The 15,966-nt window shown below is 34.5% G+C and overlaps 1 protein-coding gene across 7 annotated transcripts in view; it reads left to right on the forward strand.

Annotated features, from left to right (window-relative positions):
* The window catches only part of MYO6 (myosin VI), a 100,829-nt gene that overhangs the window by 37,582 nt on the left and 47,281 nt on the right, over positions 1–15,966 (forward strand). For all 7 annotated transcript variants that reach the window (XR_012054935.1, XM_030267471.4, XM_030267476.4 and 4 more), the window contains 7 exons: positions 1,843–1,916; positions 3,914–4,043; positions 5,000–5,105; positions 6,991–7,046; positions 9,245–9,342; positions 11,153–11,317; positions 15,666–15,746. Coding sequence is in view for 6 of the 7 variants with exons in the window: in XM_030267471.4 (XP_030123331.1) it covers positions 1,843–1,916; positions 3,914–4,043; positions 5,000–5,105; positions 6,991–7,046; positions 9,245–9,342; positions 11,153–11,317; positions 15,666–15,746 (710 nt within the window). In the remaining variant the exon portion in view is untranslated. The remainder of the gene's footprint in view (positions 1–1,842; positions 1,917–3,913; positions 4,044–4,999; positions 5,106–6,990; positions 7,047–9,244; positions 9,343–11,152; positions 11,318–15,665; positions 15,747–15,966) is intronic.

Consider the following 15,966-nt stretch of genomic DNA (forward strand, 5'->3'; position numbering starts at 1 on the left):
AACAAACCAGAAGCTATGAGGTCCTTTGAGAAGTATGAAGGATTCCAGATATTTGAAACAAAGCTGTATTTAGTCATGTAATGGAGGGAAGGGCTGTTATTCAGCAGAGCCAAAGGGAACCTGCAATTTGCTGGCAAACCTGACTTTGCTTCAGGCAAGTCTAATAAGTAGGGGACAGAGCCACCTCCATTACTCAGTCCACTGCAGGAGGAAGGGTAAAAGATGCAAAAAAAATCAGATGTTTTTGAGAAACCCCCATTTTTCTTTTGCCAGTATATTTTGTTTCAGCAGGAGGAGTCCTGGAAGAGATGTTAAGAGCTGCTTACCAAACTCCAGGTATCCTTGTAGGGCAAGGTGGCTGGGCAGGGCAGGTTCACTTTAGGTCATACAAACTGGCAGCCCTTTTTGCACATTTGTATAAATAAGTTAGAATACTTTTTTGCTGCTTCAGCCCTTGAGAAGGGGTGTCAGTTTAACATAAAACAACTTTGCTGGTCATTATAGATGAGAGGTCTGTATGTGACCCTTGTGTGAGGTGCAAGGTAGTGGTTACTATTACAGAATCACAGAACCAATTAGGTTGGAAAAGACCTCTGAGATCACTGAATCCAACCTCTGACCTAACACCACTGTGTCAGGTTGACTGAGGCATTAAGCGCCATGTCCAGTCTTTTCTTAAAAAGAAAAGACATTAATGGTACAGTGCTTACTCCATCCACAGTAGTTGGATGTATACAAGTTTTTATACTGTATTACAGTAAGGTTTATTAGCGTGGCAGTCTGTCAGATGTCTCTACACAAAAGAGTGTTGTACATTTGGTTTGAAGCAGTGAGATAAAAAGGATTGAGCATGTTTGAAAATGGAGGCTGTGTAATGAGTAGTGCCCTCATTTGGTTTAGGGATAATATTTTTAACAGTGCTATAGTGGGAACTGGAAATTGCCTCTGTAATTAACGTTGCTGACACTTTCCAGTGCTTTGTAGCTGAAAACAAGGACCAGCTTTGCCAGAATGTGAACCTGTACAGTCTGAAGCTTTCTGTGGGTGCGACCACCCTGTAACATTTCAGCAGTTACAGAATCACATCAGAATGTTCTGATCGGGAAAGGACCCACAATGATCATTGAGTCCAGCTCTTAAATGAAGATTAGCCCATAACCAACTGAGCTAATCTCAGGGTTAGGTGTTTTATGTTAAAGAACAAAGGAGAAAAATTGGTGTGTTAGCATTTTTTTCCCCTAACAGTTTCAATGAGGAGGCCTAGTACTCACAAAATTCAGAATTGAAGCAGGGAAGGGTAGTGCCTGGTATTGTGATACTGCTGTTGTTGCCTCCCAATTCAGATTAGGTGTTTCTATTCATCAATTCAAAAATCACCAGAAGCCAGCTGTTACTCCAAATGTCAGCTGGGTAGCATTACCCTGGGGACACGGGGGCTGAGATTGGAGAGGGGAACTGGAAGGAAGGAAATAGTCATTGGCAGGGATTTTGGTAGGCAGCAGTTTCTGTGCTTAGAGGTCGGTGTGAAGGCAGATGCACCGTGTTTGACTGACAGGCTGGTTAAAGGAGTTGGCGCTGAGCAGAGCCTGTATTTGAGGCTCCTGCAATCTTTGTTCAGCAGCTTTCTGTAACTCCAGTTGTACAGTTAACAGCAAGTCTGTGGTTTTTAAAATGTATATAGAGTCAGTACTTCTGTCTCAAGACAGTGTGAAGAAATTATAGAATTAAACTGTAAACAAAGAGAGGGGAAGAAAATTCTCCTTAATTCAAGATTTAGTTTTTTGTCTGTACTTGAAGGTAGTCCTGAGCTCTTAATGGTATGTGATTGTTTTTTACTTGCAGGTTCCCTGATGTATTTAAATGAAGCCACTCTCCTTCACAATATCAAAGTTCGGTACAGTAAGGACAGAATTTACGTAAGTGTGTGTCATGACAACCAGTCTAATAGAGATGTCCTTTCAAAAATTCACCAAGTATTTCCACTTCTGTTTTTTTCTGCTATAACAGAACTGCTAACATGGAAAGATTGAGGTTGTAGCCTTTTTTGGCCATTTTTTTTCTTACATTATACTTTTAGAATGGAAACCCATCTGATTTTTAGCAGGCAGAGCAATAGGTTTTTCTCTACATGACTGTTCGTGTGCTGCCATAGCACAGCTTTTATCACAACTGTTTCTCCAGGTAACTTATTTCAGTGTTAACAAAGATGGTTTTCTTTCTTCATTATTTTTGAACGAAGCAAACAGGTGCCGTCTTTGACACCTCCTAGCTCAGATGTCCATCTTAATCTTTTATATTGCTATCAAATTGCCTAATTGTACTTAATGAATTCTGACTAAATTACATTTTGTCCTTGCCATCTGCCCAGATACTGACAGCTGTGAAACAGAAGATAAGAGTTTTCTTTCTTTCTTTTTTTTTTTCCTAATAGAAAGCTGGCTAAGGATAATACAAAACAGTTCCACATATTTTCTTTTAGCATATATTATAAAATTAATTTAGCTAAACTCTTTTATATAAATGTAAAAAGAAAGTATAATTGTTTACTTCTATTGCAGTTAATTTACATAGCTTTAAATTTTTTATGGCTCAAGATCAAGCACCAGCTTTAAAATAAATAAATAAAAATGGCCATTTGAATGCTGCTCTGGAAATAAAATCCTTAAAGAAACCCAACCAAACAATAAAACCCCCTAAGGAAGTAAAATTCTGAATATGAACTGGGGGTCATTATTCAATGGGGGTCAATATGATCATGGGTTAGGACAGTATTTTTATTCATAAAAGCTTTATTCAGTGTAAACAAGTGATATTAATATGTTGTCCAGAACACATGTATTTTCTGAGGAGAAAAAAAAATCTTTTTTTTTTCAGTTTATAATTTAGCTGCATTTCCCCTGTAAACAGTTTTATGCCTTTTTAAAAATCCTGGTTAACAATATTTATCTTGTTATTAAAAGGAAAATTAATATTAGTACTTGCAACTCTTGAAGAAAAGTTTTCCTTTGGTGAAATAAGTGCTGAAAATAGAACTATTTAAGAAACATCATATATTGTGTGAACCAGTCTTCTATTAATGTATCACACAATAGTTTTGAAATTTCAGTTTTCTAGGGACATTCTCAGTAACAACAAAGCAAATAAGTTATTCAAGGTGAAGGTTTACCTCATTTTCTACAGATCTTTTCCTGCAAATTTGATTTTTAATTTGATTTTGACCCCTCTTCTTCCATGTATGTAACCTGGCAATTATAAGTAAACTATAAAAGCTCCTTTCAGAAACATTAAAAAAATCCCCTCTCTTCAGTCTTCCTTGTCCTGTGGAAAGGTAAAAAGCAGCCTTTGTCTGAGATTCTTCTCAAGTTCCTTCTCTATGAGAGAACATTTGCATTCTGTATTTCTCTCTGTGGAAGCAGCTATAGCTAATTTTCTCTTGGCTGAATGCTTTTATTGCCTGGCTTGAATGCATTCCCAAGCAGGATCTTGTCAGTCCTTCCTGCTGAGTTGCTTCCATTAGATATTGAAAAGCTATCCTCCTCACTGGAGGACAGTGTGTTATGCTATCCATGAGCTTACTTTATTCGCTTTTGAGCAGGAGGTTTTGGCGCCCGTCCTTGATTCAGGAATGCAGACAATGGGAAATATTTAAAAGGAGATTGGGAGAAAGGTCAGATTCAGGACATACTCCACAGCTTGATGGTTAGGAAATTTTCCCAGGATAATTTCATAGAAATGCTGAGAAGATAATTAAAGGAACTGTAAAAATATATATCTTGTGTTTGCATTAGCTGGAGAGAATCATAAATGCAATTGTTACATGGAGGCTTATAGTCTGCAAGAGTAATAGGCAATTGCTGTTAACCACTTGCTTGGATACTGCCTAGTAATTTGCTCTTCATTGTTTTCTTCACAGACCTATGTAGCCAACATTCTTATTGCAGTGAATCCATACTTTGATATACCCAAGTTTTATTCTTCAGATACTATTAAAAAGTACCAGGGTAGATCACTGGGAACATTGCCACCACATGTTTTTGCAATTGGTATGTATTGAGCCTCTATTTGTCTCTTAAAAAACAAAGATTGAATACTTCAGAGTTGCCACCTGTAGCAGTAATTTATTTATTTTGAACTATTATAAAACCACTAATGGCTAAAATTGCAAATCTTCTTTTTGAAGAACTTGATAATGAACAACTGTGACAACTCTGTTAGGATTATTCTGCACTTCCAATGTTTTAAGTCTAAGCAGTTTAAATATAATTTGCAACCATAAAAAATCAAACAAAAAAAGAAATAAAAAATTCAAATTTTATAAGTGAAAAAGGTGTAATAATGATAGACACTGTCTTTTAGTGTAGTAATTTTCTTTGCCTTAAATTATGTTGCCAGAGTATATACAATGTTTCCTTTTATATGCTCGTGTTACAGACAAAAAGTACATGGAAATCTTTTTTATGGCTTAAATCTGATTTCAGTCACTTTTGAAAATAAACAATAAGTGGAAACTATAATCAATTTTTGGCATGTTAAGAGCCTTCTCACTGAATCAAAAATTTGGGGGCGTTTGAGTACCTGTTGCATAAAAGAGTGATTTTTTTCCAAGTTTCCTTATATGTTACTTGTTGCAAAGTACAACTGAAAGTTTCCATTTTGAAAATATATAAAATGAACACTGATTACTATTTAGTAAATACATTTAATTAAAAAGATTTAGCTCTCGATGGTTGATTTTCTTTTGTTTTTTTCTGGATATAGTTGAGTAGGCCTTTGCTTTCAAGACTTTAAGTTCTTACATGTCAGTGTTGGAAGAATTAAAACTGTAGTATAAATGAAAGGGAAACAGAATTTAATAAACTGCTATATGTTGAATTGTTAAGATTTAGTTTCTGTTCCTGAAAATGTTACATTTTAATTTTCTACATTGTAGCTTAACTTTATCCTTGCAATTTTGCTGAGTATTAATTTTTGTCATGTTAACCATATTTTTCTTTTTAAGCTGATAAAGCATTCCGTGACATGAAAGTGCTTAAGATGAGTCAATCCATCATAGTGTCTGGAGAATCAGGAGCTGGCAAGACAGAAAACACTAAATTTGTTTTGAGGTTTGTATGTTTGCACCAAAGTCAGTACGTGAATCTCTTGTGTTTGTGCATTTGGTTGACACGGAGGCAGAGCAAACTAGGGTCACAGTGGGTTTAACATACAATTCAGTAAGACATGTATTAGCTTCTACGTGTACTTTATTACAAGAAATTGAGTTAAATGCTGACATGATAATGCGCAGAAATAGCTACATACTCACAGAAACTTTACCTCAGTTGCAGTGATATCATGTAGTTATTATGGTTTATGATACAGTCATTTTGGTATTGCACATCTGGTATTGTGGTTGATAAAAAACCATAATTAGACATTTTAACTGTATATTGCAAGACACTGTTGTTTTTGCCATAAATGTGTATTTCTGTGTTCTCCCTAAGGGTTTTTTTTTTGTTTGTTTGCTTGAGTATCTTTTTAACTTTAATATATTTTAGCCTAGTTTACTGAATAAGACTGAATAGTGGGATTTATTTATTTATTAATGTTAATGTGTGACCAATACTAAATCAAGGATATTAAATTACATGGAAGCCATATTGCTGATATAGATCAGCCTTGCTTCCATATCTGCATTATCTTTTAACAGCTTTTTATCACTCTGGAACACTCTAACTAGAAAGAACTGCTCCTTTAAATACACCTATGCTATAGTTGGCCTGATGATGCAGGGAAGCACAGTGTGGGCAGTGTAAATATGGTCTCTTGCCCCACCTTGGACTTGCTTCCCTCTACAAATATTTAATTCCCTTTTCCCTAAAATCATGTATTTTCTAGTATTTCTCTACAGTACAGTATTATTTTCCACATCCCATGAAGACTCATCACAACTGCCTGTCCGTCCTTCATGCTGCTCTGTGCTGCCCCTGTGCAACCTTTCATAGATAGCTGTAAGAATTACTCTAAGGTGCTGGTAATGATTTTTTACAAGGGACATTTGACTCTATTCCTGACAAGAGTAACAGAAAAAGACAGCAGGCACTGGAAGAATATCTCACAAGAGATACTCTTAAAGGAGATAATTCTTTTACTTCTCAGCAAAGGAAGAGCGCATTACACAACAGGCGAATATCATTGCTGCTGCTTCTCCTCACCACCCTCCACTACAGAGTCCATGTACAAAACATAACTGACTTTTAAAAGCTGGAAGAGTTTACCTTTGAGTGTTTAGAAAGTAAAAGGTACTAGTACAGCTCTTTTAGTGCTTCCAAAGTTTTTTGGAAAGCCCCATTTTCAAGAACTGTTTTTAACTTGTCCAGATTCACCTGTGAATTTGCAGAAAACATGCCCTGTGAGCAGGGAAAAAAAAATTTAAAAAGACTGGAACTTTGGAGCAAGTAGATTGTGGTTTTATTTTCTAATTCTTTTTTCAATTGCTAAATTGAATCTTGCCTTAATTGTATACTTTTAATTTCTTGTTCTCACCATCTCCATGTGGATTTTTATTAACACTGATAATTATGAATACAGAAACAGTATGTATAGCAACAGTCATAAATTCAGGAAATAGCCACAAAACCTTATGTATTAAATAAGATTATTAATAAATACAGATAATACAGTAGTAGTTTGATTATATTTCTCATAAATTGTAATTTTCATATGCATGTTGAAAAGAAATTTCTAGCAGGCCTTGGAGTATTGAAAAAACTTTGAAGTGTGCAAAACCATTTTTGTTTTAACAAAAGAATATTTTTGTTTTAACAAAGAAGAAAAGTTAAAGTTTAAAATAAAGTTTATTTCAAAGTGCATAAGTATTTGAAACTTAAAATCAGAATGCTTTCCCTATAGTAACTATTTAGTATTTGTGCACAGCCATGTTAAACCCTGTTTAAGTGAGGAAACCTGACATGAGATGAATGATACTGATATTTTTGTCTTACTTTACAGGTATTTGACAGAATCCTATGGCAGTGGCCAAGATATTGATGATAGAATTGTAGAAGGTATTGAAGTTTTCTTTAATTAAATAAAGGTTCCAATATTATTTTTTTCAGAAATGTGACTCACCAGCAAGTGAATAAAAGTAGCATAGAAATACTAACAGATTCCTAGAGCATAATTTACAGGTAGTTGATCTTGATCCTAGGTTTTGAAACTTTTCTTATTTGTGATTTACTTCATTTTTATTTATTATAGTATCATGCAGTCATTTATCTAGAAAATGTTTATGTGCATGTTTGAATTGAACTGTACACACAAAATGTACTCAAGGTGGTACCCAAAATGGAATTTTAAACTGCATAAAATCTGCAAGGACAAGATTGTTTTTTCCTTACTATCTGTTAGTACCAGGAAAATATAATTCCCCCTCCTCACTACCAAGTTCTTAAAGTCACATAATGTAGGGAAGTTCTTTTAAATTATGATTCTGGATAATATTTCTGTTATATTATTTTTTTGTTAGAAGTCATATAATTCAGAACAGCACTTTGACTGTATCTATCCTTACAAGAGATTCCCAAACAAGGTTAAGAGAGACTTTTGATCCTTCTCATTTAGCCTCTTTAATGTTGCATGTAGTTCCTAGTTGAACAGAAAATAGCTTTTTGAGAAAATAGAAATATGTGAAGAGCAAACAACCCTCAGCTAACCTAATAATTCCTCATACATCAGTTTTAGTCCTCTATAGCCTAGAATAAATTTATTTTGAAATTTCTTGACTCTGTATCTTTTTCTTAAAAAAATAATTTACTTTAGCTTTAAATTTTCCTGTTTTCAAATTTGAACTATATATTCAAGAGAAGTATTGCAGTCTTAAATCTCTTGTTGCTGTAGGTCTGCTTAAACCAGTTTCTTAGTGAAGTCCACTGTGTGCTAAAGGAACTCAGAAAGTGGGAAAGGGTTCGATAATACCTGATGCAAACTGATTGGTACTTGTAGGTATTCCTGAAAGGGTTTGGGCTTTTTAATTTAGAACAGCATCTGATGCATGAATTCTGATGGTTTTTAGGCATGATTTTAATGAATATGCTTGTGGCATATTTATTACTAGAGGAACCTTCAGCCTAGCTGAAAGACTTTGTGCAATTTGGTTTTATTCATAATCCTTTCTTTAAAACTTTGTATTACATAAAATGCTTGAACAGTTATCAAAGATCTTGTAAGAAGTCAGATTTGCATTTTTAAGAAATTTAATTGTTAAAAAAAAGAAAATACAGCCAAACCACAAATAAGTTAGTTCTCATGTCCTATTACATGATGCATTATCATCCATATTTTATCCAAGCATTGATGTCATTCCTTCATTCTTTAATTTTTTTAGGAGCAAATATTTAAATGGTTGTCAGTGAAGTTTTAAATCTGAGTTTCTGCTCACTTAGTTTCCAGTGCTTATTTTTAGCTAGAAGCCTTAAAATATCTTGCAGATATTTTTAGTGTTTTATTGTTCATGTGATTTAGTAAACTATCTTTCTTTGATCTTCAAAGCTAATAAAAAGCAGTCTTTCAGAGGCCTTCTGTTTCATAACTAATAAGCAGTTTCAAACTGCTTAAACTGTGCACAATGTTTGTGTGAGTGTATACATATATGGATATGAGAATTAGATTGTTTGCTGTCACTCTTTCTGTATGGACTTTAACATGCTGAAAAAGCAGCAGCCAGTAAAAAACAAAATCAGTCAGTCACTTAATTGACCTAATTTGAAAGGACAGTGTTAAGTGGTTTTTGAAATCAACACACTTTTCTAATACTATATTTATTAATTTCCAAATCAGTCTAGTACATTGCATGCATGACATTTAAGTGGCATTTTTGTCCATGGAATATGTGGGTAGTTTCGATTTCATAAATAATAAATAATTGGGAAGTGTCAAATTCTGTGCTGTCTCATGTAGTTTATGTATCCGTTATTTACCCACTTCCTACAGAAGAACATCATTGAATAACTTTTGGTATATGTCTCTGAATTTGTTGCAGTATTGATTCAAGTACATTGCAGTGTTACAAGAGACTTAAGTACTTAATTTTATGTTCCACCACAATATATCCACTATAATTTGCAAAATATATTATTCCTAATACGTAATATTTTTCCTTTGATTTTCAAACCTTTTTCCAAATAAGTTCCCTGATTAATTATATTTGTTTTTTGTAGTTTCCTGATTGCATTTTAACACTACAAAAATTAATATTTTTAAACAGCAAATCCTCTATTAGAAGCTTTTGGAAATGCAAAGACTGTTCGCAACAACAACAGCAGTCGTTTTGGGAAATTTGTTGAGATTCACTTCAATGAAAAGGTATTGGAATTTTGTTACAGATAACCAGTGATGACTTTTTTGCCATATAATGGAAACCCTAGACTGGCAGGACGCTGAAGAGACTTACTAGTCTTGCAGCAAATAGCCACTGCCCTACTTTACAGATTCGATTTGTATTGTGTCACCTTGAAAGAAAAACCAGAGCCACACTGTACTGTCTCATTACTGGAAGCCAGTGGCAACTCAGTAGGAAAATAGCTTCCACCAACAAAAGATTAAAAATGGGTCTCTTCATGGTATATGTGAGTCTTCTCATATGAAGACTAACTTATTTGCCGTTAGGTATTCATCCATTCTTTTAATGCTCAAGTAAGTGTAACTCAAGTATTAGACAAATATATTTCGACTTCACACTTTTTAAATGTATTTGTATGAATTTTTGGGACCTTACATAGTAACCTATGTGTGACAGAAGTAAAGGAGTTGGTTTTTAGATAGAAATACTATTCAACTGTGCATCTTAAGAAAAATTTTCTTTGTTCAGGTGTAGTTTGTTTGGGTGATACATGTATACAGACATTCCACAATTAAGGATGGCGATATGGTTGGTCAGTATGTCCAAGTTGAAGACTCCTGTTGATGTTCTCTGGAGATTACATACATACTTCCTCATCCTTCTGACTGAGGACAAACCAACTGCAAGAATTTGTTTCTTTTCCTGCAGACCTTAAGCTCATTTTTCTGATCTTGAGCTTGCGGTCTTTTCCTAAGTTTTCATCACTTGGTTTGTAATTTAACTTCAGAGCTTTTGTTAATAGTTTACCTAGTAAATAACCAAATTTCTTTGTGGGGAGAGAGACTTTATCTGTTGGTCTGGTTCGTCTTAATAAAGTTATTGAAAGGATCAAAATTTTTACTTAAAATGATGAATTAATGATCTGATGATGGATTCATGTCTGTCCATCTACCCATCAACACTTATGTGGTGTTTCAGTTGAATTAGTTCAGCTGAAGCAAACAGCCCTCTGAGTATCTTCAGAAACTGCTTCAAAGCTTGTTTCAGCTTTCCACTGCAAGATCAGCCTGTTTATTTGAGCCCCTTTTTAACAAGGCATCACAACTCACTTTGTGGTCACCTTTTTAGGTCTGGTTTCTCAAAGTCATATAAGTACAGACTGAGACCTCCTGAATAAGGGAATGACTGCATAACTGCAATCAAATTTGTGACTCAGTTAATCCTTCTTAGTTCCTGTAATGGCCATTAAGTTCAGGAATTTCCTTGCTATTAAGATTTCTCTAGGCACAGGGAATTTTATCGTAGGCCAGATAACAAATAGCTCTCAAAAATCTGTGTCAGAATTCCTTCTCAATAAAGAAGTGCAAGTGTTGAAAATAAAATGTTGTCATAATTAATTTGCCTAAGATGTTGTCCAAATATGTACTCTATAATTTTAACCCTTCCTTTGATTTTACAAGAGTCTCAGTGAAATGCAACTAAAGAAGGTTGTAATAGCACTGTCATACAAAAAGTGTAAGGATGGCTGTAGCAATGCTCTTTACTGTAACTCCTGAGGTTCTGCTATGGATTTCTGCTTTTTGGGGTGAAGAAGACTTTTCTTTTTAAGAAGAGTGTATGTATATACAATACATGAGCTGGGGAGAGAAGTAATGGTAAAGGCAATTTTTTTTTTCCCTAGACATAATATGTATTAAGTATAGATAGCTTTTAATCTTCTTTAGAGCAGTTTCTATTGAATGAGTCACGATCAGGCAAAAGAAAATTGAAAACCTGAATCTTAAATAATGCTACAAATATTCAGATAATCAGAAAAATATTTCTTCTTCCTAGAACTCAGTGGTTGGTGGATTTGTGTCACACTACCTTCTGGAGAAATCTAGGATCTGTGTGCAAGGCAAAGAAGAGAGGAATTATCATATCTTTTACAGGCTTTGTGCTGGTGCTCCAGAAGACATTAGGGAAAAGCTATATTTAAGCTCTCCTGACAACTTTAGGGTGAGTAGCAGACTCAGTATTCGTAAAGCTTGTCATATCGTCATATATGGATTTTTCATATATATCATATTGAAATCTCTGTTTATTATCTTTGACAGACTCTGTACTATTAAAAACTCCCAGATTTTCTTTTTGTTAAATCTATTTGATCTTGGAATAAAGCTACTTCACATTTTTCTTTACTGGAAGAATTCCTATACTTTTTCTCTGTCTTAAAATTGAGGAACTTGTGCTTTCCCAGAAAATGTACTGTTGCATATCCAGCTGTTAGTAATGTTGTTATGGGCTCTTCCAGAGATGTAAACTTCAGTGCAAATCAAATCTCCTGGTAAATACCAGTTAGTTCTTTGCTTGTGTTTCTATAATTTGTTTCTGTCTCTCACCATACCTTGACTTATATTTGGCTTGGAACATCACAGAAGTGGAATTTTATGTATTCCTAAAATATGCAGACCAAATCTCTTGGGTTTTGAAGGGTTTTGTAGTACAACAATGTGGAATTACAAGAACACAAACTAAATGACTGTCATCTCTTTAGACTTCCTTGATCTTAAACAAGATGAGAAGCACTGCAAAGAATGAAGTTATTGTGCTGACTGTTTTCTTTGTTGGTTGACTTTCCTACTTGGATTTCTAAATAAAACTTGGACTGTGCTTATCTGTTGCTTTCTCTTTTGTACTCAGTTCTATCAAAATTCAGCAGAGGGCTAGAAACTTTAAATATGTAAATGTCCTACCTGTTTTATGCAAAGGGGAGGTTGCACAGGTGAGACCTAAATCAGTGCACTCGCTGTGGGGAAGGTGCACTGGTCACCAGGCTGCTGCCTCTTGGCTTGGGCAAGTCAGTCTCTCCTTATGGATGAGCCAGGAAATGGGCACAGAGCTGCACTTCCACATCGTGTGCATTGTACATTTGTACTGTAGTACCAAGATGATCTTGCTCTCTAAAACCCATGACAGTATTCTAGGACAAGTCTCCTTACTTTCTTAAGGCATTCCTAGGGATCTTCATAGATCTTACATTATTTATTTAAATATTTCAGTTGTTTCTTTTTCTATTTTGTCTATTTGTCCTCACCTGTGTGATGGAAACTTGATGTTCTGATGCTTATTAAGGAAGAACTTCTTCCATTACCTAGAAGGAAAGTTTTTCTTTTGAAACACCCAACAAACACAATACTTAAGAACACCTAACACCATTTATATTTGTAAAATGTGGAGCTAGTTGTCAAAACTTTCTTTTTTACTTTGCAGTTATTCCATGCAGTATTCTCTTGTATGTTTTCAAGCCAAAATGTTGAACAGTTTTTCAAGTACATGTTTTTATTGTGCAGCCACTTTTCCGTTAAAATTTATGTCTTGAAGTTAATAGATTTTATTTCTAGAATATGCTGCCTACCCACTCTTGGGGATTTTTTTTAAAATCAAGAATTCTGCTCATGAGAGTACCCAAGGTTGTACATGTCAGGGTCAGACTTAAAACCTTAAAATCAAGCTGATGCAGGACAGTATTTAACAGCCTGAGTTCTTTTACAAAGGACATTTTCTTGCATATTTCATGTATAAAGAGTTTGTAGTTACACCAGCCTTATCACATATGACTTTTTTCCTGACTTCTACTAAGACTATAGCAGGCACTTAATTTCTATCAAGGATTTTATTGCTTTACCATAAGTTAGTATTTGAATTCTGAGTTCCTTGCATGTGAAACGTCCACTCAGCACGTTAAATTAAACAAATTTAACATGGTGTTTTTTCTCTCCCTTAAAGTAGGCTATCTTTAATTAAAAACCAAACAAAAAATACCTTAGAATAATTTTCATCTTTGTAAGTTGTAAATGAATATAAATATTCTTAAAGTTTATTACCCATATTGCACTGAATTTCCATCAAGTACTACTTTATGGGAGATTTTTAGGAAAACAAACTGTAAAAGATAATTTTCCTCCTAATTTTGTATTTCTTTTGTCAAGACGATTTTTCTGTTCTTTGTTCTTGTTTGCTACTTCAGTTTCCATCATAAAATGGTTCTGACTAAGCACACTTGTGTCACTTTTTTTTACCACGTTTTGTTGACTGCATGTCTGGTTCAGAATTCATAGAAATGTCATCTTTCAAGCTTTTGATAATAGACTGATATTACACAAGGCAAAGTTTGATGATTGATCAGTATTTTCCTATCAGTACTATTTTTTTAATCAGAAAGATATTAATAAGAAACCTCAAACTATAAAACTGGTTATTTAGAAAAGCTCATCCCTTAAGTCACAGTTTTACATTGGCTCTATTGTTCCCCTTGTCTTGAGCCTTATGGCTTATCAAGTCAAAGTGCAAATTAGGACCAGCTTGAGTTCTTAGACTCAAACCTGGTTTCTTTAAAGTACTCTTTGCTGGAAATAGGACCATCTCAAATTTATTGGTTTTTTTCCCTTCTTTTTCAAAGAAGCAAAACATTATTAAAAGAAAAAGGATAACTAATTCTCTTTAATTCTTGGGATTACTTCCCTTTGATTTAAGTGATCCCCTGGAATCTGCTCCCCATCCATTTGGCCATCATGGCATAGGGACACATTGCTCTGGGCATGTGAACCAAGACACTGCATTCACTGCACCTGCCTGACCTGTCCTCTGGATTGCAGCAGCACTGATGGCCATGACCTCTCTATTAGTTCATCCTTCCCCTACAGGCTCCCTAGGGAAGCAAGAATTTACCTGGCCAAGGATTATGCAAATAGCCCTGCAGTTCTGCAGGTTTCTTACACACCCATTCTCCAGCACAACCCACATGAAAGTGTGCAGTCCTGGGAGCTCGTGCTTTAGGTTGCCCTGCAGAAGTTTTCAGAAATTCAAGGTCATGAGGAAATCGTGCTGAACCTTGTAGGTCTTTGTGCCTTAGTCTGAATTACATGGCTGTGAAAGTAAAGCTGCACAATAAATCTGTACCTGGACTAATTCTGTACCTGGAGAACAGCAGATGGGGTTGAGAAGCTGAACTTCTTTCCCATCTAAATTTCAGGAAGAGAATTCAAATTGCCTTATGTTTGTGTCACTGAAGTTACGACAGTGTGTTGCACCTCACTAAAAAAAAAGTCAAGCAAACCATACAAACCAAACCCCAAGTACAATGATATTTAGATGTACTGTATGATAACCTGAGACTGTTTAAAAACATAATTTCTCCCTAATTTATTAAATATAAATTTACTCAAGGTTTTAGCTTACAAATGAAAGCCATTATCTTGTGATTAAATGTCTTTTATGTAGGTTATCATTTAATACCATGCTGGTTCACATTCTCAACCTGTCAGATAAATTTCCACGCTCTCTTTTTGAAAAGTATGACCTTTCTCACTTCTCATCACCAGTTTCTGGGATTGTGTTACTAATACTGCAATACAGGGATATACTGTGTTTAAAATACGCTGTGCTTTGCATTCTTACTGGTTGATAAAGAAAACTTCAGTACTTTGTTAATAACCAACCTATCTTTGAACAGTTGTCACTTTGTTTTAATATTAAATTCGTCACCAAGTTTTCTTCTGCTGTTAGAAATGCTTTGAAGAATATTTTGGGATTTTGGAATTTCGCATGTAAATTTTAATCAGAGAGTAGAATTGTCTGTGTTCACCTATTAGAAAACATTTTTGTTCAATCAAAGAGTAAAGAATCAGTTCACTTCCTTCAGACAAAGGGTTCTGTCCAAGCTTTTGGACAGAGTTCTTACATTCAGATGAACAAAAGAAAAAGCTGACGATCCCATTTTGCTGAAAGCAACAGTAATTATTTAAATCTAAATTCAGTCTGATTTACTGAACTGTAAATCTGAGATTGCTATACAACATGAGGTGGATATCAGAAGCCAGGTTTGAAATAAGGCTTCTGCTTAGACCATGCTGTAAACTTTAAATATTCTTCAGGCTTTTTAATACACTATATCGCCTACTACCTATAGAAATATTTGGTGAGGAAAAAATAGTAGTTTCATATTACACTTAGGCCAGAAAATTAATTCTTTTGATTCCTAATTTTGGTTGTCTTTTCTGTAATCCTGGACTCCTTGAATAGTAAAAGTAAGAAAATATTGTGTGGTTTAATGAATATGCCATTGTGTCAAAAAGTATTTTAGTTATCAAAATCAAGAAACTTTCAGTAGAAGTTTGGTACTGTTGCAGTTCTTTAATTTTGTAGATGAAAATAAATACATTTCCACAGAATTAATTATGAACACTTACCATGTTGTCTGTATCAAATGGTCAAATCCAGCCGTGTAGGGAAAGTCTTAAATAAAAGCATATGTTTTCCTTACTTCTATCTTTAACTATGCATTTCCACTTATTTATTGTTACAGTATTTAAATCGAGGCTGTACCAGATTCTTTGCTAACAAAGAAACAGACAAGCAGATTTTGCAAAATCGCAAGAGTCCTGAGGTATGTTTTTATCTTTAGTTAGTTTATATTGCTAAGTAATGGAGATAGAGTTGAAAGTGATTACAGTTTTATAGTGTGGAATGAAATGTTCATTTTACACATCTTTATAGGTTGAAGAGGGTACTCTCAAAGCTGCTGTATTCAGAACTCTGCTTTGGAGTTCAGTCCTAGAAATACATTTTAACATGCATCATAAAATCCCAAATGGAACAGTGTATAT

The sequence above is a fragment of the Taeniopygia guttata genome, chromosome 3 (genome assembly GCF_048771995.1).
Source record: "Taeniopygia guttata chromosome 3, bTaeGut7.mat, whole genome shotgun sequence".
NCBI classification, from domain to species: Eukaryota; Metazoa; Chordata; class Aves; order Passeriformes; family Estrildidae; genus Taeniopygia; species Taeniopygia guttata.